We start from the raw sequence: 24,636 nt of genomic DNA, 5'->3' as shown, positions 1-24,636 counted from the left end.
CTGGAGTGCTTCAGGAACGGCACAATGGTAGACATCTTGAAGGGGACCACAGCCTGTGAGAGGGAGAGGTTGGGAATATTCATAAACTCTCCTGCCAGCTGGTCTGCACAGGCTTTTAGGACGCAGTCTGGGATGCCGCCACCTTACGGGTGATCACCCGTTTGAAGGCTCTGCATATGTCAACCAAAGAGATGATTAGTGGGCTGGTTGGTGTAGGTGCTGTTAGTCTTCTTGAGCTGGGTGAAAAGGGTGTTCAGCTCATCAGAGAGGGACTCAGAGGGGCTCTCTGCGCATCTGGTTCTCCCTCTGAAGTCCGTTATTGTCTGTATAGCTTCTTGCCACATGCTTCTTGTTTCACAGCTGTTGATCTGGTCTTGCAGTTTGACCTGGTACAGTACTCCTGCTTGGCCTTTCTGCTGCTTTTCTGGAGGTCTAGAAAAGTATTTCAGAGGGGGGGAATTGTCTGACTTAACTTCTCTGTGTGAGGAAATGCACTGTAAGAGAAATCCCTCTTTTATGTCTGTCTGTCTGTCTGTCTGTCTGTCTGTCTGTCTGTCTGTCTGTCTGTCTGTCTGTCTGTCTGTCTGTGTGTATATCTCTTTTTTTATCAACTAGTTTTCATCTTCAAAGACAAGAGAGAACAAGAGAGTTTCTCTCTCTGTCAATCTTTTTGTCTGTTTGTGCACAAATAATAATAATAGAATAAAATATAACAAATTTGGAACCTCAATGATAAGTCTCTCATAAATGTCACGTTGGACGTGTGTAGTGAACCTGCCTACGTAGTCGCACATTTTAATCGGAATAATGACCAGTAATTTAGACCAGGTTTTAGCTGGTCAAAGTGCAATCTTGTTCTGTTTCCGACTAAGGGCCCATACACACTTGCCCCGATTTTGCTGTCGGGGACCTTTTTTGGAACTCTCCGACAAACCCTCGAACTGACGCAAGATTGGACTTTGCTCGCAAAGGTTTTGCTCGTTGTGTGTGAAAGGCACTGTGTGAAGATCTGGCCGCCGCGATAATAGCGCACGGCGATCCCTTCCCGAGCGTTTCTAGATATCTAGCAGTTTTGATATTTGGCTTTGTCTCAGACTGGACATCATACAGTATGAAAGAGGTTGCGAGCGCACCCCGAGAAGATCCGTGTTACGGCCAATGAGAGCATAGGACAGCTGTGCTCACAGACAGAAACTCTGTCTGTCTGTCTGTATAGATAGATAGGTGTCTTATTGGTAGTATTGCTGTTAAATAATAGTCTATAAAACCAACACATCGCTCGTTGATAAAACCGTGCTGCAGCAATGCTGGTGTTATTATGAAAACAGTGAACAGTGACCACGTGCACTCTATCTGTGTGTGTGTGTGTGTGTGTGTGTGTGTGTGTGTGTGTGTGTGTGTGTGTGTGTGTGTGTGTGTGTGTGTGTGTGTGTGTGTGTGTGTGTGTGTGTGTGTGTGTGTGTGTGTGTGTGTGTGTGTGTGTGTGTGTGTGTGTGTGTGCATGCGCGCACAGTAGGCCTGGGCGATATGGCCTTTTTAAATATCGATATGATATTTAAAATAATACAGCGATATTCGGTATTATCGTCCAATAAAAGAAACATGAATTGTGAGCAAAAAACATCATTATTTTGTCCAAGTGCACTGTCAATTATGCGCCACTAGATGGAGACAGCGGCTGCCTGCATCTAGTGGCTTGCACGTGCAGTGAAAACATCACATTTCATTGGAAATGAAAGTGAAAGTTGCTGCGTGCAGAGTGTAGTGCTACTAGAGGTTCGCGGCCCTTCGGGCCGCTCACATCTAGAGTCCACGCCCGCTTCTTTACTAAAAAACTTTTTTTTTTCAATAAAAAAAGAAAAATAAAAAAAAGTAAAAAAAAAAAAGAAAAGAAAAAAAAATTAAAAAAAAATGTTTTGGGGGGGGGGGGGGGGGTAACTATTTTGGCGGAACTATTTTGGCGGAACTATTGTGGCGCAGCGCACGTTTCCGGTCGGACATATTTGACCGCCGGACGCACTTCCGGTTAAGAACTCCGTGTGCCACATGATCAGTCCTAGCCAAGTGGTGTATACGGATGTTACTGCGATTGAGGTGAAAGAGAAAAGTGGAAAGTTGTGAGCTAACTATTAGCTATTTTTGTGTGTGTGTGTGTGTGTGTGTGTGTGTGTGTGTGTGTGTGTGTGTGTGTGTGTGTGTGTGTGTGTGTGTGTGTGTGTGTGTGTGTGTGTGTGTGTGTGTGTGTGTTCTGGCTACGCCCCCCTCGGTTGAAATTGGATCCGCCGGTCCCATAGCTGGGAATACGAGCCAATGGACGGCGGTCACCATGGCAACGGGGGGCCAATGATAGAGTTATGGGCGGTATTCCTTACGTTCTAGCAGCTACCTATGAGTTGAAGTCGATGTGAAGTGGGCGTGAATGGGCTTGGAAGTGGGATGCGGCTTTTGAAGGAATGTATATATAAGATGAGACACGTTCTTTTCAGGGCATATTCAATCGAACGCTGTCTGAACATGGATAACTGAAAGTTATGTCACACTATCGCATTATAGCTATGAAGGCAACAAGGCTTTAGCAAAGTGCTAATTTTTAGCGACTGCTTGTTAGCTAACAACAGAATGTAGTCTACTGAACATTAGGAAGAAATGAGTTTTGACGATTGGGATTATATCCATGAGGAGCACACATGACTTCTTCACAAAAATGTAAGTTTACCAAGTTACTCTGGCATGGCATGATGGCAATACACAGTACAGGGCAGTGAGGGCACGACGAATGTCTCTGCTGTGTGATCTGATCTGAGCCTCTGAGTGAAGGGAGGGCTCAGGGCTGACGTACATACGGTACGTCGCGCATAAGCAGCACCAAAGCATCTCTAATTGAAATGCAGTCATGTAAAGGTTCTACATTATTGTTTTCAAATAGACAGGAACAATTATCACATAAATACAGTTACAGTCCTTGGGAAAAAAGTAGTTTGGGCGTTTTTTGGGCAAAAATATTTTTTTTAATTTTTTTTTTATTAATGACGATATTTACGGTATTAATTTTTAATATCCGTATTGTCCTTTGATACCACGATATACGATATTACCGGTATACCGCCCAGGGCTAGCGCACACGTGTGCACACATGCTGAGAGAGAATGAAAATCATTAGCGTCCTGCCTCACTCTCGCGCACACATCACGGGAGCCTTTCACATTTGCGTTGGACGTCATGTATTGGAATAAAAACAAATGTTGGCTATGTATCGGGTCTGGAATCTCTGGATCGCATCCGGGTGAAATATCTTGCAGTGTCTGATCCCGTGTTGGCAATGAAAACCACAACGATATTATGACAGCCGAATAGCCGATTTCAAGAAAGACTTCATTTACTCGAAAAAAATACTTTTGATGCCAAGGCTGGCATGTTTACTTGCTAAAATAGCACAAGCATGAAGGCATCCATCTTCCAGATCTTTTTACACAATGCCCGAACTAGTTCCGCGTGAAAGTTGAAGAAAGTAATACAAAAAAAAGAAAATGCCGGCGCTCTGTGCCTATTAACCCTTTCGTGTCTGGGGCACTAAATCGTTTTAAGACTGAATGACCACTGTGTCGCTTCTAAACCTAGCAATGACATCACTGTGCACCGTTTTGTGTGGGGAATAAAAGAGGGCCCTTTGTGTATACCTCATGTCTTAGGTTAAGGTTTGTCATCTGTATTCCTCTCTCCTCTGTACATGTTTCAAAAATGTCTGGGTGTGAAATTTAAGCAGCATAAATTTCCCCTCAAAGCAAAGTTCAAGTGAGAGCTGTGGGATTAGAAGTCCTCCCTTTCTGACGTGAATTCTAGAGAGATGCTGAGTTTTATGTATTCCTTTTTTTGTTCATGTGATTTAACCTTTTATTTAAACAAGAATATCCCTCAGAAATAGGGATTTCTTTTACAGACGGAATACTAAGTGCAAGAGAAGGGAAATAATGTTAGGATTTTGAATTAATGAAGACGAAAGCCGTGTCTTGGCTTTTATATTTCCCCAGATTTTTTCTATTCTTACTTAACTTTCAGCATATTCATACAGCGATGAATGGTTTTACAGAGCTACTGATACAGAATGCCCGCTTTCGATAATGACTTGTAGGCAGCAACGTTTATTTTATGACTTTTACAACACCATTAATGTGACATTCATTTCTACTTGGCTAAATGACCAAGATTCCTAAGTTCTGTCACTGAAGCCTTCGGCATGCTTTCTCTGAATAGCATTAAGGAACACCTAATCATTGAGGGTTTATTCGTCTCTTGTAAATCTCCAAAAAGGACAAACCGCAATGCAGGCCCACATTCCACGGTGAGTGGTCAGCTGTGCAACGTGGAGATGGGCAAAGTATCAGATGGTCTGCACGTTCTGTTCACAATGACCTCCATTGCTGCACTGTTGAGTCAGTCATTTTGAGTATTTAGATATTTTGGGGTCTTAGATTGACCGGAAACAAGGGAGAGAGAGAGAGATGGGGACATTCATTAAAGATCGTCGGGAACCGGACTCGAACCCACAATGCACTGTCAGGCATTATAGCCTAGGTCCCCGTACCTTTACACCAGTGGTACAGGCCCTAATTTAGCGTTTGTATCTTCACGCCACGACAGCAGACTAATGGAGTCACGCTTGTTTCAACAACTTAACCATTATGTCACTTAACAGGAGGATGGAAAAACATGGAAATGAAGGTTGCAACCTGTGTGTGTGTGTGTGTGTGTGTGTGTGTGTGTGTGTGTGTGTGTGTGTGTGTGTGTGTGTGTGTGTGTGTGTGTGTGTGTGTGTGTGTGTGTGTGTGTGTGTGTGTGTGTGTGTGTGTGTGTGTGTGTGTGTGTGTGTGTGTGTGTGTGTGTGTGTGTGTTACTCTCACCCCCCCCCCCTCACACAGCAAGGAACATGAACTGAACAATTTTGAACAATTTTTCAGAGCAGATTTGCTCAGCATTTCACATTGCTGATAGACTCACCCTGTACCTTTTTTGAGTTGCAAAATTAACGTTACAAACATCTGTAATACAAGGCCTCAAATCATCATCCTGACGTCTCTTCAACATAACATTTAAGCATAATTGAATTTAGCTTTTCTTTTTATTGCTGAGGGCTGTATGTTGCACAAATCCCACCATTTCATTGCATCTTTATGAGTTCTGCTCAAACACAGAATGTGATGGCAGTTCTGTAGCGTAATTACTAAACAGCCGTTAATTCCAGTTCCGCACACCTTGCGAGTGCAAATTGTGCACCACTGCTTTGATGTGAGTAAATATGACCCTGCAGTTATTGGGATGACTTGGCTGTCAGACCCTAGGACCCTGAACCACTTAAACCCTGTATACTTCAGTTGACTGAGTTCTCCCAGTCAACATTTACTTGGTTCCTGCCTTTTTTTCCTTCAACACCAAATCTCTTTGATAAAAATAGCACACCCTCAAGCTCACAACTATGTTGCAATGCGACACGTTGGGAGCTTCTCTGTGAATGTTTACCTATTATGACAAGCCCAGAATAGATACACATGTTCTGTTGAAATATATATGTTACAGTCAGTTTGGGTAACTCAATGAGATTGGGGTAAGAGCGCTCGTTTTGTCGTTCACCACACACCCCTAACACCACCTGGATCAATTCACTTTGATAGTCTCTTATCAGCGCACCTGTGTAATTCTGCGTATTCACCATGAGATGGCGACAACAGCCATTCACTTGTGTAGTCGCTGACGTCACTCGTTTGCGACACCTCTTTCTTTGTTTATCTACTAGCCTAGCTTAGCTGTGTTTAGCCATTAGCTTACTATGCCTAACTCTAACCCTAACCTCTGTAAAACTATGCCTAACCCTAACCCTAACCTCCGTGGGGTGAGGCGCAATCATTCCTGCCGACGCTACGTTGTCGTTGTTGTTGTTGTTGTGGATCAAAGCGACCGCTTGTTCTGCCCCGCGCCGCACGACGAGCGCTCCTGTTCTCAATTTCACTGAAACTCAAAAAAACTGTGACATATACATTTTGGTGTCAGCAGCCATCGTATTGCTCTTTGCTGCCCCCTAGGTAATGAATTTGGTCACCCGGAGTGGCTGGACTTTCCGCGCAAAGGCAACAACGAGAGCTACCAGTATGCCAGACGTCAGTTCGACTTGGTGGACGTGGGGAATCTGAGATATGGACAGCTGTACACATTTGACAAAGATATGAACCACACTGAAGACAAGTATGGCTGGCTCGCCGCTGCACCGGTAAGCATGAGCACTCATTCAAAACATGCATACATATAGGGTATTTATAACTACTGTATCGCACAGTATGTGCGTTGTTTTACAGCTTAGCAGTTGTTAACTGATATCGTAATAAAAAAAAATAAAAAAAAGGTAAAACACATTACCTGCCCACCACCGAGGAGGCTGGGGTTCGAATCCACCACCCTGCATCAGGGTTTGTCAAGTATCTATAGTGTGTGCCAACGGTGACGCAATTGTAGTCCTTAGCGGCCATCTTTTGGGTAAAAACACAGGTGTTTCAATTGTTCATAGAACTAATGCTTTACTCCAATCAGAACACCTGTGTAAGGCTGTGTTGACCCAAGAAATGGCCGCTCTTAGAACTACATTTGGCACACCCTATGGGGCTGTTAAGTCTGACATCATTTTGTAGGCAGAGGAGAACATTTGGCCCCAGCGCCCGTGAATCTTTTTACTATTTTTACTATTTACAAATTTTTTCTCTTTTTTGTTGAAAGGAAAGTGGTAGAATTATACTTTAGTCGTTGTTTTTGTCTCGGATCTGTTGAAATAGCGAGGGACAGATATTGTTAATAAATCTGCTTGGAGGTCTGACTACAAAATGATGTCACGGCTTAAAAGCCCCATACGAACAGAATTGGCCTGTGTGTGGGGGGAGCCGGGCGGAGAGGGTGATATTTCTCTCTGCATATACTCCTACGGGCTGGACCTCTCAGCAGGGAGTGAGCGAGAGGAGGAGGACGGAGGATCTACCTGTATGTCCTCCTCACTGGCAGGTGAGTCGGTAGGATACAACAGCAGTGACAACACACAACCGTGAAAAGCAAAAGAATATCATAATAATATCTCAAATGTATAGAGCGCTTTTCTGAGTACCCAAAGACGCTTTTTTCTTTTCTGACGATATCTACTGCATAGTACTGTGTTCTATCCGTCTGTCATTCAATGTTATGAGCTAAAGAGAAGGATCTCAACGGAAATAAGCCTTGCCTTACCTGAGTTTCCTTTTAGTTGACCTTGTATCAGTGAACGGTACTGTCATGAAACTGTACTTTTTCCTATGCAAAACTTCTAATAAATAGTTCAATCAATCAATCAAGAACAGAGGCCTACCTATAACTTATCAAACTCCAAGCTGGTGGGGGCGAAGCAGTGACATTACCGTGACATGTCTGCTGTCTGGGAGTGACAGGGAACACGTGTGTGTGTAAGAGAGGGGATTGGGTGTGACAGTTGGTTGGTCACACTAAAGCTCACAATGTTCCATGGCTGCACATTGTACTGCAGCAGCCTCAAGCCACGACACTGTCAAAAGCTGACTCTGAGGGTGTACTAATGCATTGCTTCTCAAATTGTTTATGTCAAGGATGTGACATAAACAAAAATGTGGCTGTGGACCCCCATCAGAAAATATGAATGTTCAAACATTTTCCCATATTTTGACAAATATGACAGATTACCAGTTGCGATTGCGACGCTTTGTGATCTTGTAGATCGGCTATTTTCAAATAGCCAATGTATATCTTCCTAAATAAAAATTGTCTAAAGGAGACGGACGGACCACGTTGTCACGATCATGTCACCATGACTTGGCCATACCCATAATAAGGGGTTTCCAATGCAGCTACGTGGACCAAATATGGAGTGTGTTGTCTAACATTAATCACTGTATCATCATGGCATCAGGCGCAAACAAAGCAGCCAGCTCCATATATGGGAACAAAAAGGGGCATGCCCATATATGGGCATATGCTGATGACATCAGAGACCTCCATATATGGACATAAAAGGGACAAGGACTGACAGATACAGAGATCTGCATATACAGTATGGGCATGTTGCAGGGCTCGTTGGTGCGACGTTGGTGTGAATTCCGCAGCGGCCCGAACTATAGATTTGGCGCCCGACAACTAGGATTAAAGTGGTTAAACAGATTATTTGCTATATTAACAAATTTGATTTGGACCCCCCTGGTCCGAGGACCCCTGGGGGTCCCCAGCCCCACTTTGAGAACAGTGGTGGCGGAAAAAAGTACTCAAATTATTTTTATGTGAGTAAAAGTGCCAATATCACAATGTAGAAATACCCTGTCACAAGTAAAAGCCCTGGCATAAAAATATACTTACAGTACCAAAAGTAAAAACTACTTGTGAACGGCCCATTTCACAATCATATTATTGGATTGTAATTAGTAATGCCTTGATGAGTTCATCACTTGAATGTTGCAGCTGGTGAAGGTGGGGCTGCTTTTAATGACTTTATGTGCTGCTGGGCAGCTTAACCTTTAATAATACATCATCATTTATCAGTTAATGCAGTGCTTCTCAAAGATTTTCATGTCAATCACCCCCAAATTGAGAGAGAGAGAGGATTTTAGTTTTGCTGGTTACATCTAGTACTACATCAACAGTACTGTACATCATTCCACAACTGTCTCTCTACAGTAGGTGGGGAGAGTGAAACCTATGATTTAAATAGGGGTCTTCGATGCTTGTAGATCTGCTATTTTTGCCAGAAGTTCTCCTAAGAATTGGAATGCTAGGATTCAAGTTGCTATGTAAAAAAAGAAATCTTATCACACAAAGATGAGGCCGCCCCCTGTATTAACTCTGAGGACACCCTAGAGGTCCCGGACCCCCTGTTGAAGACCCCTGATCTATAGTCATACGTTCTCATGATGCTAACTATAGCTGGTGATATAATGGTTAAATTAAACTGTTCCTCGTTTAGATGATTACCCTGGAACCCCCTCCAGGACCCCACTTTGAGAACCACTGAGTTAATATATTTATATATTCTGTCTTTATGAAGTAGTGAGCATGCAGTTGGCCAAGCTTGATAAATTATGCTTTTTCTGAAGCTGGTAGGCAGACATGCCAAAATATCTCATTGTACTTCAAAGGCACTGAAGAGGCTTTAAATATGGAATGCACACAAGTTTAAAGCAAGTAGTATGCAAATCCAATCCATACATTGCCATAATGGGAACAAAATGTTTAAAATATGTTCATGTACTTTTTGTCTCCACCAGCCGAAGGCATGGGGGAGAGTATGTTTTCCTCTCCGTCCGTCCGTGCATCCGTGCGTCCGTCCATGCGTGCGTGCGCGCGTCCTCGCAGTTTGTTACCACCTAATCTCAGTCGCTGTTGGCCCGGTCGCTGCCAAACTGAGCACACACACTCCCTGGGTGCCAATTCAGAACCTCTGCCCCACATTTTTCACATGGGCCTGTTCTAGCGCCACCAGGAGGCCAATTTGTGCAAAACTACCTTTTGGCCAGTACTCGTACAGATTTTGTCCATACATCACACAAATCGGTAGACAGTCATGTGATTGACATGGATCTGTCTGATTGTCCATATTACATCCTAATTGGCTGAGATTGGCTTTCAAAGTTTGTAAGATTGGTCCGTTTTGGACAAAATGCCTCAAATCACAAACGCAGAGTGCAATTAACATGAAATCGCGCACACACGTTCCCACTAGGCCGGGGAAGAAATGCCACTTCAAATTTTTGAAATCAGCTTCATGGTGGCGCTATAACAGGCCAATTCGTGGTTTTACCTATAACTCCACCGATCAGTTTCAAACTTTGTAAGCGCACTCACTCCCTAGAGGCCAAGGAAAAACCCTTTCCTTGCTTTTTGGAGCGGTGAAAGCGCTCCCAATAGACAGGTATGTCCGTGGGTATGTGGGTGGGTGGCTGGCTGGGTGGCTGGCTGGGTGGCTGGCTGGCCATGTCCGTAGCCTGGCAATACCTTGAGTGGCCACACACAACACACTAGTTAAAGGAGGGGCGCTGTTTTGTGCAGGCCAGGCACACTCACCACTCACTCACAGGCACAGTTTACACTCACTCACTCACTCACATAGGGTACAGCTGCTCAAATTCACCGCTCCACTTCGAACCGAGGTTTGATTTTTTCACATCAGCCTTTTATAGCGGCACCAGGAGGCCAATTTGTGCAAAACTACCTTTTGGCCAGTACTCGTACAGATTTTGTCCATAAATCACACAAATCGGTAGACAGTGTCTCTACAGTCATGTGATCGACATGGATCTGTCTGATTGTCCATATTACATCCTGATTGGCTGAGATTGGCTTTCAAAGTTTGTAAGATTGGTCCGTTTTGGACAAAAAGCCTCAAATCACAAATGCAGAGTGCAATTAACATGAAATCGCGCACACACGTTCCCACTAGGCCGAGGAAGAAATGCCACTTCAAATTTTTGAAATCAGCTTCATGGTGGCGCTATAACAGGCCAATTCGTGGTTTTACCTATAACTCCACCGATCCGTTTCAAACTTTGTAAGCGCACTCACTCCCTAGAGGCCAAGGAAAAACCCTTTCCTTGCTTTTTTCACATCAGCCTTTTATAGCGCCACCAGGAGGCTGACTTATGTAAGACACATTTTTGGATATTACTCATTCAGATTTTACCCAAAATTAACCCAAATCAGTACACAGTATCTCTACAGTCATATGATCAAGACGGATCTGTCCCATATTAAATATTCCATCCTGATTGGCTAAGATTGGCCTCCAAACTTTGCAGGATTGATTCGTTTCGAACAAAATGCCTCAAATCATGAACACAGCGTGCAATTGTAATGAAATTGTGCACGCACATTCGCAAAAGGCCCAGAAAGAAATTACACTACAAAATGTTCAAATCAGCCTCATGGTGGCACCATGAAAGGTCTAAGATTGGTGAAGAACACATGCCAACCTTTTTACATTGGCCTATTATAGCACCACCAGGACGCCTGGCCTGGTGGAGACCTGTGCTCGGAAGAGCACTGCTTCTAGTTAAAATATGTTATTATATTAAATAAATAAATCAAAATAACGAAAGAAAAACTTGAGGTGCCATTAAAAGTAATAACCAGGCGCAAATATGAGTGACCATTTTTATATAAGAAAGCTTGTGCTATTTCTTTCTCCAGATACAGTAGCTCAGCGTACAAGTAGTTTAAAATCAGAGCTTCCCCCGGTTTCAAAAGAAACCTGGAGTTGGATGTGAGCCTGAACTATGTTCTGTATTGTACAGTAAAAGCTCCACTCTCCGTTCCTTCTCATTTATCTCACAGCGGGTTGATTATCCATCCTGTGCAGTGTGACGAAGACGAGATAGCAAAGAGAAAGACACACATAATGAACCCATACCTGAAAACAGGATTCATGTGTAACTGTGACTCTTGTAACCCACATAGAAAAGTAGCCTAAATAATAAACTGTAAGCACTTTTCTTCATTGAGACCACATTGCACTCCAAAATACATCAAATCTAAGACACTTGTGAAGTGCAACAAGGGTCTTATATTTGTTGGGAAATGTGTCTCCGTTAACTAAGGCACAAGTAAGAATAAGCACAAGAACAAAACTGTTCATATGGCACGTTTCAACATCTGAAAAGAGCTTTATGGTAAGTCGTTAAAACTACGATCCACACTGAAACTGAATGGGTCAATAAGTCATCTTGGATTGTTCTTTCTTTCACAGGGCTTGGTGACGACTGCTGATGAGAAGGATAAAGTCATAGTGTTTGAGAGAGCCAACGTGTTGTTTGTGTTCAACTTCCATCCAAGCAACAGCTACACTAACTATCGTGTGGGAGCGCCTACATCTGGGAAGTATCCTTTTACCTGATACAGTGATGTCAAGGCTCTAAAAGATAGGGACCTTGACGTTCCTATTTTGTCATTAGGCAACATTTTTAAATCAAATTAAATAAGAATAGCCAAATTAGTAAATTTACAAACAAAAAGCCCAAAGTTCAAAGGCCAAGTGTGTGTGTGTGTGTGTGTGTGTGTGTGTGTGTGTGTGTGTGTGTGTGTGTGTGTGTGTGTGTGTGTGTGTGTGTGTGTGTGTGTGTGTGTGTGTGTGTGTGTGTGTGTAATTTACTCAATACAATTTTTAGGTACTTTTACTTTACAATTTAATTTATATATACTTTGTACTAATTTGTAACTTGTAGTTACAAATTAGTGATTAGTGATTTCGATTATTTACTGTAGGCCTATACAAAACAAAGCGCTTATGCACTCTTTTATACTTTGACTTTTATACTTTGACTAATCCTAAAATAGCCAATCTACAAGCTCACAACGCATCGAATAGCAACACGTTGGGCGCTTGTAGGTCGACTGTTGTAACATCATGAGGAAAAAAGTGTGAAATAGGCCTTTCATACTTCAGTATTTGTATTACTTTGGTGCTGTTTCGGTCAAGTAACATTATGATTGCAGGACTTTTACTCGTAATAGAGTATTTCTACAATGCGGTGTTGATACTTTTACTTGAGTAAAATAAAAAGTATTCCTCCGAGGCCCTGGCAGAAAGCCAGTGTGACAGGCAGATAACAATGCTGCAACAGCACTCTAATTGGCCTGGGGCTTTACAGGGAGGGTTCAGTGTTCAGCCGGCAGGTATTTCTGGGACGTGAGAGAAAGCAGAGGGAGGAAGAGGAGGTACGGTACCAAGGCAGAGAACAGCGAGCTGGAGAGACATGGAGAGGAAAGCATTGTCACTTTTGATTATGGATGAGGCGGTGTGATTGAGTTGAGCCGGGACACGTGTGTGTGTGTGTGTGTGTGTGTGTGTGTGCGTGTGCGTGTGCGTGCGGGTGCTTATGTGTGCGTGCGTGCGAGCGAGCAAAAGTTATGACAAAAAGAAAGATAAATTCCACTTATGCAATCACTTCTGTAAATGTGGTGTCATACAGTACATACTATTATAGTAATAATATAGCATTATATAGTACAGTGTCTTTAAGTATTCACAAGTATCACTACCTATGTACCTATGTTTTATATACATATTTACACATTAATAACTACCCTTTTTGCTCTGCAATCTGAATGCGCTGTGAGAATGTTCTGTTTCACAAGGAACTTATTTTTCAAATACTCTTAACTACTCTGGGGGGGATACTGACCCCTGTGGAATATGATTCATAGTCTCCTTTTTTTTACTCTACAACCAATCCCTCTAATACCATACCTTTCCTTAAAGGGATAGTTCACCCAAACATTTACATTTTCTATCTCTTTCCTTTCTTTTTTTCCTATCTATTCTATTAAATATCCATGTATTGCAGTCTCCATGGGGTGAGTAATTGATTTTAGGGGTTAACTATTTTAGGGGTTAACTATCCCTTTAATATACAGTATCACGTTGGAGATACCCGTTTGGAACACATGCCCCTTCAGTTATCCCATTCAGACTGGGAATGTCTCCTGAACCGTAAAGCCTCGTTTATACTTTCCTATGTTGGGAAATATCAGAACGCAAGCTCACATGACGTCATATCGATGACATTAGCGATCTCAATATACTGTATGGGCATAAGTGAGAGTCACACAGACCGATATTTTTATTTCATAATATATCGCTTTGATGACTCGCTTTGGGAGAGCGTCCACTGGCGTGAACACGATCCTACACCTTCTGGTCCTACCCATCCTCTGTGTGTCTGTGATCAAGTCAAGTTAGAAGAAAATGCGTGGGACAAAGATTATTATTTCATATTTTTATGTAGATTTACAGTTTGACAATAGCACCAATGACCTTTTTGACTCATTCCAGTCAGTGCATGTTTTATTCGTACAATTACGGCCAATATCAATAATTCCCTTTTCATCTAACTGCTCTGGGAAACATTGAGCTTGGATTTCTATCCTCATGGTCATTAATATCACCTTCTACTCTCTTTGGTTCATTGATTTCTTTTGGCAAGTTTGTTCTAACACTTACTAAAAAGTTATTAAGTCGACAAATCGCTTCCTCTATATGATTTATGGTCCATCTATGAATTTGTTGTGTACCATCCACTTTCAAATCACAAGAAGGTAGTAGCCCACTCACTGTTCTGTCCTCCGTAACATGAGGGCGTGCTCACTGTGTCAAAGACAGTTTAAAGGGAGATCCTGCTTCATGTCCGTTATCTGGCCGTGCTCGCAGGCGCCGCGTCAAGCATGCTGACAATGTCAAGCATAGGACAAAAAAAAAGAAACTGAGCTGCATTCGTCTCTCCATCCCTCTCTCCAGGGACGTGCTGGCCATTGGGAAAAGCGGAACAACTCCCGGCCAGTCCAGGCCGGCCATTAGGAAAAAAATAAATGTCGGCCTTCGTTCCATTTTGGGGGCTGTGCGGCCAACAATTTTTCGCAAAGCAAAGCCCTGCTTCATCATACAAGGCCGTTGCACAAAAATAGTGAAAACAGCAGATCTACAAGCACACAACGCCTCGCGATGCGAGGTGTTGTGTGCTTGTAGATCGGCTGTTTTCACTAGTTTAAATCATTTTTAAAATGATAAATACAAAACAAACGGTTTTGGACATACAAGGTTTCCACCCGACAACGACGATATATAACTAAAAAAAAAAGAAAAATAAAGAAATGAGGGCCTCTCCAACTCTCTTTCCCGGGCTGAATCAGGGGGCCAGCACGTCCCTGCCCCTCTCCCTCTCTCTCCCATTCCCTCCCTCTCTCTCTCTAGCTGTGTCTATCTCACAAGGAGTGGAGTGTTGTGGGATCCTTTCGGGATGTGTGTGAGTCAATCAATAACGTGTCAGAAAAAGAAAGCCTATCTCACTGCTTTTTCTTTGGCCTTCCACCCACTGTCATTCCACTCCACTTCCTTCCAACTCCCTTCTTTTCTTCATTCCCTTTAATCTCAAGCTCTTTTTCCTTATTACCTTGACTCCATTGACTGGGCCTGCCAAGACCTTAAGAAATACTGTCCCCTCTTCTTACGCTATTCAGGCGCTTAATAAAGGAAGGATCAAGGTGTCGGTGTTGCTCAGTAAATTGTGCGTGGATAAGTTGCTGCTGACCACCACAGAGGCTAGCTAGGGGATATGTGGTGCATCTTGCTTGGGCGTCCATACTAGCACAGTTGGCCAACAGTTGGGTTGGGAGCAGTTAACACAATCGCTGCCTGGTATTAATGAATTAACCTGTCAGAGGTGTTGAAGTTTAACTGTGAGGAATATGTTTTTTCTTCACACGTTCTACATCTTCCCGGTAAAGTTCCTCACATGCATATGGTGTATTGGAGTTGGCATGTGGTTTAAATATCATCCCTGGGAACAACCAGTACTACGACCAACTAGTGGGGATCAGCAGTGACCATTTAGAACGAGCAACCGATGTTGAATTAATCTCAATTGAAAGGGATTCACTGCCCGCACAAAGTTTACTGTGGACAACGATATTCTTTTCTTTGACTGACGCAATCTCAAAATAATGACACTTTGATATCCACGGATCTCCTCTTCCCCAAACGTGCTTACAATACAGTGACCTGCACGTCATAGTTTTGTGCGAGGCACGTGGTTAAAAAGAACAGATCTACAATCTAACATTGTGTCATATATTGCAATATGTTGGAAACATGTAGATCTGTTCTTTTTTGGCATGGGACAACCTCCTACTATGGCTAAAAATGATGGAGAGAAGAGAGAGCGCTCATCTTTGTACAAAACCAAGCATGTTAAATGTAAGACAATACGCAGCGTACTTGGATTGGATTTATAACTGTAATATTTATAACTGATATATAACAACTACATTTCTACAAAAGGAGGGGGAATTGGTCAAAATAAATACGAGAATGTGTGGGTGGGCACTCTTATATATTCGTTTAAGTTTCAAATCCCTACTAATCACCCTATTTACTGCAACATGTACAGTAAAAATAAGTTTCAATCATTCCCACCCACTCTAATACATTAGGCATAATAAAGCATGCAAATATAAAACAGGAAGAATGTTGTAATGAACTGTGGATTCAATTAAACACGACTACTTCTGGAAATAACTATTTATTTGTCTCCAAGAACTCAACTCCTGAACACTAAGTGGAAGGGAGGCTCTCTGCAGCTATCGCTCACTTTTTACCCCAAATAAACACACATTAAATAAAGTGTTATTTGAAAATAAACCAATGACATCAACCACAGATAAATCCCCACCATAACACGTTCCCCGCGGCAAATAACATAACACAACAATAGAACAATAACACAGATGTGCCCTGAGGCATCCTGGGAAGTCTATCCTCAGCCAAAATACAGCCTGGGACGCCACAATAAATTACATTTTAATCCAATCAAAGTGTCCATTGGGCTGTTACTTAACCCATTTAGGCCTAGGATTATTGACTGCTTTAACTATTGAGTGCCGCGCTGCGAGCTTGTAGATCTGCTATTTTTGAAAAATCATGATTTTTCTTTGCAAGTCTTTGAATATATCGATTTAAAAGCGAACATTTGTAACTCAAATATTTGCTTCTGGGTGGTCCCTGGAACAACATATTTTGAGATGGGGGTCTGTGGCCAAATACCTGTAATTTTGAGGGTCCTTGACATGAAAAAGTTTGAGAACAACATGATTTAGAAGAAGGATTTAGAAGTCGGGGTCAAAGATCGGGTCAAAGATATTCAAAGACTTGCACACATTTTCACGATTTTTCAAAAATAGCAGATCTACAAGCTCGCAGCGCGGCACTCGGTGCCGCGCTGTGAGCTTGTATATCTGCTATTTTTCTAAAGTTAAAGCATAAAATAATGGCTAAAGTGTTTAAAATCTAACGCGACTCGGGCGCGTTCCAGGTATTTGAGAGTTAAATACGTGGCAATCACTTGAGTAAACTGAACTAACTAAAATGTTTGGCTAACCAATCACACACTTTATGGCCTAGCGTAAATGAAAACAATATCAGCGGGGTGATTTTGCTGTTGCGCTTTCAGACACAATTACTCCACATTATGTCCCTGCTAGACCCCCTTTTACTGCAGAGACATTCTGTTGAAATGCTTCGCTAGTTACAGCCCAAACAACATAGAGATGATTGAACTTTCTGAGCTCCCATAAATATATACCAATATTAAATAGGCTGCACAGAACTTACTGTCAATGTTTGGGGGAACTTAGGTTCTAGTTTGACAGGAAATCAAAGCATAGATTTTTCTGACACGCAAAAAAATAATTGCTTTGTGTAGCCGTAACTTGAAACATGAAAATATGTTATTGCAAGTGGTGGTGTGTGTGGGTGTGTGGATGTGTGCGTGTGCACCGTGAATGCACTGTATGTGTGTGGTGTGTCGTGTGTGTGTGTGAGAGAGAGAGAGAGAGAGAGAGAGAGAGGGGGATAGGGTGTGTTTATGTGCACGTGGGTGCGTGTGTGTGGGTGGAGAGAATGTGCGTTCATAGCTAGAGTATGTCACAGGGGTTGGGGTTGTAGTTTAGGAGGACCAAATGATTCCCTGATTATTCTGGGGTGAACATTCTATGAAAATTGCAGATCTACAAGCTCCCAAAATCCTGGCTAGTGTGAGCTTTTCCTCAAATTTACAAACCCAATTAAAAATGTACTGTAATATTGGCAAAGAATTGACTAACACAGCATTAATAATAACACTGTACTTTTTGTTAAAGGACAACTCCGCCCTAAATAACATCTAGGCTCATTGTCCTACTACTTATATTGATCCAAAATTACTGTCCATGCGATCTATTAGGCAGAAATGCCCCTGTTGGTTCCCCAGCAGAACCCAGCAGCCTGTATAGCATAGAGTGGAGCCCATAAGCCTATGGCTTTTACACTATTTGTTGCAGTTAAAAGTGATTTTTGAGTTTCATGAATGTGTTACTAGTTGTCATTACAAACACATCCATGCCTTGGTTGTCCCACACAAGCCACCACAGTCTCATAAATCATGTTTTGAGGTGAGCATTCTGCACAACTGCCAATCAAAGTGACTGTACTGGCCAATCACAGCACGTCTTTTCCGGGACTTGGCAAAACACATAACAGCCTAACATCTGTTTAGCAGAGTGTAGCGGCTCGCGTGGGACAACGTTGGCATGGATGCGTGTGTAATGGCAACTAGTAACGAGAAAATAAAAAACACACTTTTGACCGCAACAAATAGTGTAAAAGTGATAGGCTTATAGGCTCCACTCTATGCTATGAGGGCTGCAGGGTCTACTGGGAAAACTGGACAACAGGGGCATTTTTGCCTAATAGATCCCATGGACAGTCATTTGGGATCAAATAAGTAGGAAATTGAGCCTAGATGTTATTTGGGGTGGAGTTGTCCTTTAAGCACACGAACAGTATTTTGCACAAGGTTAGGCACAATTCTATTGGATAAGGTTAAGCACTGTTGGTTTTAATCCATTCCAAACATTAATTTGATAGCTTTTCGGTTCCTAAGTGCCCTAAAAGAAGTGCTCCCGGTTTCCGGCAGAAACTGACACATTTCCGTTTCCGGCGGAGGCGGGACATAACCGATTATCGACTTCCTGATCCTGTTTGCGTTTGCTTACTGTGTAAACACAGCTGCAGGCAATGATTTGCAGATTATTTTATTTTTATTTTATTGTTGGAAGCTGTGAACGGCGTGTACACGTGTGGTGCACGATCGACACGCACACTCACGCACGACTGACACGCACATACGATTGACACGCACACGCCCACGTTAAAATGTAAGAAAAGTCTGGCAGTCTGCTACATAAGTCTGGCATTGTTCTTTATATGTACGTGGATAGGGTTTGACAATGTTGAAACGTTAACTATGGGTCATATTGTCCTATTTAAAACCCTCATCCTCAGAAACCGTAACACATTTTCTACCCATGTAAAAAATAAAAGATTATCCACCGAAAAGCCCAGAAGACGCTGTCCCAAACGCAATAGCTGTGGTGGTCAAAATTCCTGTCATCAACATACGGTAATTGATCATTTTGACAGCCAATTCTTGATTTATTTAGACAGGGAGTCCTCTCTCTCACTCTCTCTTTTGGTTTTTGTAACTTGATACATGTGAGGTTGGCCGGCAGTCTGATCCAAGAGATGAAAGCCTCAAGGAGGACCACAACCTCCCCGCAGCCCATATAATCATCTGCTGTCAATCATCCATCACTCACACAGCCATCAGTGCACGCTGCTGACGTGACATCGTTTAGATGATGGATGACTGCTCAGAGGGGAAAAAAAAGAAATAAGAAAGTAAGGCTGCAATCTATTTCCAACTTAAACAGTCCTTGTGTGTGTGTGTGTGTGCGTGTGTGTTAGTGCACTGCTTATACACAAGAACATACACATCCATGGCCACAGACGCGTATAAATTCAAGCATGAACGAATGAACGTAGACGAGCACACGCGCGCACACAGCCTCCTACCACTATGCACTCCCGCAATGCAATTAACCTATAGGTCATTAAAAGCTGTGATTAAGCCTGCACTACTACGTGTATCTCCATTGTGAGACGGATCACGACAACAAGAATTAGATCCGCAAGGAGGGATTTCTGTGTAAATCCAGGAAAATATTCTCTCCCCAGAGGTATAGACACCTAGGTGAGCTCATCCTGTAAAGACCCGCCGCTCCATCTTTCATCAGTGGAACCAAATAGTGTCTGTATCTACAGACGCCAGAGGGGGAAGGTAACTACGTACATTTACTCAAAGGGGTACTGTCACCTAAAAGGGTACTGTCACTTTAAGAAGTCATCTTAAAATAAAGTTCAAATGTTTATGATGTCATTGTGGGAATGTGCAATTATAAGCCAATCAAATTAATTGACTGTACTTAGACTACTTACTGTACTGGTCAGCTGTTGTTGGAGGGCGAGGGGCAGATTACACTGTGACATGAGCTTCAGACTGTTTCAGACCGTTTTCAGAGAAGCTCATGTAACAGTGTAATCTGCCCCTCGAGCCCTTTAGGTGACAGTACCCCTTCAAGTACTGTACTTTAAGTACAGTTTTGAGGTATTTTTACTTTAAAGTGTTAGTTCAGCTATTTTTGACATAAAGCTGTGTGAAATACTTGCCATTAAAATAGTGGTTACAAATGTATTAATTGATTACCAGAGTCCCGTGGTCAGAGTTCTGGTCAGCTTTAGATGAATATAAAGTAGTTCCAATGGGGTGGGGGCCATTTGGCGTGGCCCAATCATTAAAAATAGAATAATCCACAAAACTAGCGTCATTTGTATTGTTGGCCTATTTCTACCATATAGACTCAGAGCAAGGTTTCGTTCTGATCAGCTGACTGCAAAGCAACTTGTTTTGGGGAAATACGTTGCAGCGGCGTAGTGATACTGGACACAAAAAAATAGTACCATGTGACAGAGGGGTCAAAGTTGAACGAAAGTTGGTCTATTTGGTAGAAATAGGTCAACAATACAAATGACGCTAGTTTTGTGGATTCATCTATTTTTAATGATTGGGCCATGAGCCCCTGCCAAATCACCGGAACTACTTTATATTCATCTAAAACTGACCACGGGACTCTGGTAATGAATTAATACATTTGTAACCACTATTTTAATGGCAAGTATTTCACACAGCTTTATGTCAAAAATAGCTGAACTAACACTTTAAGGGATTATGTCCATATTTCTGTACTTTTACTTACTTAGGCCTACTTTTACTACTCCACTACATCTCAGTGGCAAATATTTTACTGTACTTTTACTACAATTCTTTGAAAACTTTAGTTACTAGTTACTTTATAGATTTTCATTATTATTTATTACCCACTTCAGCCTTATATCCACAAATTTCCAACATCCCATCGTGCATTACGCAGAAATTGGACGGAGCTTCCGGCGCCGCAGCCGAGTGTGATCTACAAGCTCACAACGGCTGCATCTGCGACGCGACGTGAGCTTGTATGTCTGCTGTTAACCGGAAGTGTGGTGCAAAACATTCTCCAGTAAATTCCCGCGGAAAGACGTGGATACATTTTGGCCATTTGAAAATAGTCGTTCTACAAGCTCACAATCTTTCACTTTGTTGTGTTTGCATTTGAAGACAGTGTGTCGAGAGGTTTTTTCTTTTTCAGTTTGTCGGACCTTTGTTTGGTCTGTTCCTCGGCGCACCCGTCACCTTTGTAGGTGTGCAAGAGACTTTCTTTTCACTTGTGAAATGGTCTGCACAATGAGTACTTTTACTTTTGGTACTTATAAGTACTTTTTGATGCAGATGCTTTTGTACTTTTACTCAAGTACATTTTGAATACCGGACTTTTATTTTAATTTATTTTATTTATATATAATTTTTATCCCACGATTTTGCAACCCATTTTCACCCAGTCCCAATTGCCTATGTAATCCTGGGCTCTGCTCTCCCTCTGCCGCGCCTGGGGAGACAACGGACTGACCTCATGCTTCCTTCAATGCATGAGTAGTCCAAGTTGTTTCTTTTCACCCGACAGGGGGGATTTCCCCGGGATGGACGTAGCGCGTGGAAGGAACACGTTATTCCAACCAGTTCCTTTCCCCTCCATCAAGCGCCCCGGCTGGCCAGGGGGAGGCATTATTGAGACTAGGATTACTGCATGTTTTTGTGAGGGTATCAACCCTAGGAGACACGTGGAGAACATGCAAACTCCACACAGAAAGGCCCCACCTAGGGTGTGGGCGCTGATGACGCGGAGGGAGAAACACACCCCCAGCATCCCCCGGCGGGAATCGAACCCAGGACCTTCTAGCTGTGAGGCGAAGCGCTTGAATACCGGACTTTTACTTGTAACCTGTAACTACATGGCTGTATTGATACTGTGTATTGATAAAACAGGTAACCTAGATTCTTTTTCCACCCAGGCTAGTAAATAATGTCTGTATCTACAGACGCCTCCCTCTGTGCTCTCCTCTAATCATTGTGAGTGCCTCGGTGCCCTTACCTGTTTTTCACCTCGTCTGAGTTTATTGTATTTTCTTCTTAGTATTTCTTCTTTGATCGCGTTTCTCTCCATTGTTGTCTTTCCCACATATTACAGTAGCGTTTTCCCACGCTCCTTATCTCTGTTTTAAGCTGCTGGAAGGAGCTTTTTATTTTATTTTATTGAACTCCGGCGGAGCTACAGTGAAAGTCGAAGTTTGTTCAAGGCTCTTTTGAAAGACTAGACTGTGGGCTCTGGAGAGGGGGTGTGTGCTAGGGCAATTCATGCTAGCAGCGCAAAAAAAGAGAAAAAAAATTGTCTAGACAGCTCACTCGAGATGGAAATAGTAGCTCTACAGCAGGAACAGAAAGGGAATGCATTAGTCCATGTTTCTAACCTGTAATTAAAGCTGCAATCTGGAACTTTAAAAAAAATCTTTAATCGGATACAGAGATCTCCATAATGATATGGGCATATTGGTGGGATCGGCGGTGCGATGTAAAGTAGGTGTGAGGGTTGCGTAGTGCGGTGTTTCTCAAATGGGGGTACGTGTACCCCTAGGGGTACGCGGGAGCACTGCAGGGGGTACGTGAGAAAAAGTAGAAAATGGGAATGTGTATTTTACTGTTTTACTGGTTAATGATAAAACATTGACAGAGTTTGTGTGAACCTGCTCATCTGTGCATTTCTAAACCAAATTACATAAATGACTTGACTTGTAGTAACTGTTATTGAATAGAAAGCAATGTTTATTTGCCATTATGCTTTTAATGCTATTAACGTATTGGAACTGGACTTTTGATGTCAATTTTGCTGTAGTCAGGCTCAGGGGGAGGGGGTACTTGGCTTCGGAAATCAGTGTAAGGGGGTACTGCAGCCAAAAAAGATTGAGAACCACTGGCGTAGTGGCCCGAACTCTAGCCCTCATCTAGTACAATATCATTAGCTAGTCCCCCCAGGAATTTATCGCGGATTTCTCTGCGATGCGTGGATTTCTCGGCCGTCCGCGGAATAACAGTAAAAGCTGACATTAGGCTATATCAGTTATTACTCCTATTATAAAACGATTTGTAGCCTACATGGTGAGGCCACCTCATAGGACTTTGCTTCACAGGGCCCTGGGGGAATAGTTTGACTGACGGACTCTGGATGGTCCCACATTCCTACATGAAACTGTGTCCTGACATATACTGTAGTTCCTCTATGCCTATGGTCCTGGCAATGACAATGCTAATGCAGAAGAGAATACATATTACACCCATACTAGATATCCTCTAAAAGGAAATTACTATGGGCATGGTTTGGATGACAATAGTCTTTGCAACAGAAATTAAATATTAAAAACTATAACAATTACTGTAAAAAGATTAGATTTTTATTCTCAAAAACGATTATTCGAATATTTAATTATTCTAACCACTAATTACAATTAACTGTAGCTATTTCATGAAGGGTTTTACTTTTTATTAGAACCAAAACATTTTTTGCTTGATAACTGGTCATTTTACTGTAGGTTGTTTTTTAATGTCCGCGAAATCAAGAATTGTTCTCCACAGAATTCCGCAGAATCAGGAATGTTCTCCGCGGAATCAAGACTTTTTCTCCGCGGATTCCTGGGGGGGCTAATTAGCAGTCATGCAATGGTTAGAGGTGGTCTCTCTATTCTAACATTGAGAAATGTAGACCCTGGTGTAGAGTAGGTATAGGGCACCTGGTTGACAATAGTCTGCTTTAAGCTTATGTTATGAACGTAAATTTCTCCCCTGGATAAGTGGGGATTGATGCCATGATAACTCTGCTCAACTGAACCCACAACAAACAAGACTCAAGGTTATAACGAGAGAACATAAAGAGAACTAAATGCAAGCACACACACACAGACACACACACACGCACGCCACACATACACACACACACACACACACACACACACACACACCCGTTCTCCCTTTCTCTCTCTCTCTCTCTCTCTCTCCATCTGTCTGTATTACAGCCCTCTTTTCCCCCGTAATGCTGATTTTGATTCAGCGCGTTCGTCCTCTAATATCTCCTCCTGGTGAGGATTGCGGGGACGTTGTCGGAGTGTAAAGGATAATTACGTCGTCCTCTGGAGATCTCCACTGTGGGAATTCCTTCATGACAGATCTCTCATGCCTTCCTTTGATCCACATGATTAGGCATGAGCTCAACATTTCAATGGACGAGTCCCGCGCCACATCTGATGTTTGCATACATGAATATATATAGCATATAGCATGCAGGTCTGGTGTCACCATATTTAGCCTTCAGTGTGTGGGTGTATGCGTTTGGGAGTACTATGTGTGCATGTATGGTGGGTAATCAACTTAATTCCTCCCCAGGCTTTATTGTATGACGGCTATGCTGAAGAGGGCACTTGGCCGTGGCAAAGGATTTGATTGTTTCTGAGGTTGACATCTAATTTATTTTGAATGCATGAAATCAACATGAGCAATCAACAGATCTTGACGTTTCATCATTCCCCTCTTCAACCCAATCAAGAGCATTTTAACCACTTTAGTTTCAAACTGGCATCCTTCTGTTAGGCATGCTATTATTATTGCAATTATTATTACAATTTCATGTTATTTTTTTGCAAATACTTTGAAATATATAAATACAAATATATATTTTATTTCGTCCAAAAACGGCAAAAATCGCAGATCT

The 24,636-nt window shown here is 42.4% G+C and overlaps 1 protein-coding gene across 1 annotated transcript in view; it reads left to right on the top strand.

Annotated features, from left to right (window-relative positions):
• The window catches only part of LOC308305192 (1,4-alpha-glucan-branching enzyme-like), a 176,153-nt gene that overhangs the window by 137,687 nt on the left and 13,830 nt on the right, over positions 1–24,636 (top strand). The window contains exons 13-14 of the mRNA XM_080749908.1: positions 6,075–6,259; positions 11,768–11,898. Coding sequence (XP_080606034.1) covers positions 6,075–6,259; positions 11,768–11,898 — 316 coding nt within the window. The remainder of the gene's footprint in view (positions 1–6,074; positions 6,260–11,767; positions 11,899–24,636) is intronic.

The sequence above is a fragment of the Nannobrachium achirus genome (assembly GCF_963921795.1).
Source record: "Nannobrachium achirus genome assembly, chromosome: 19".
Classification (NCBI taxonomy): Eukaryota; Metazoa; Chordata; class Actinopteri; order Myctophiformes; family Myctophidae; genus Nannobrachium; species Nannobrachium achirus.
The sequence above is the reverse complement of the archived record's forward strand: the minus strand, read 5'-3'. Positions and strand labels throughout refer to the sequence as shown.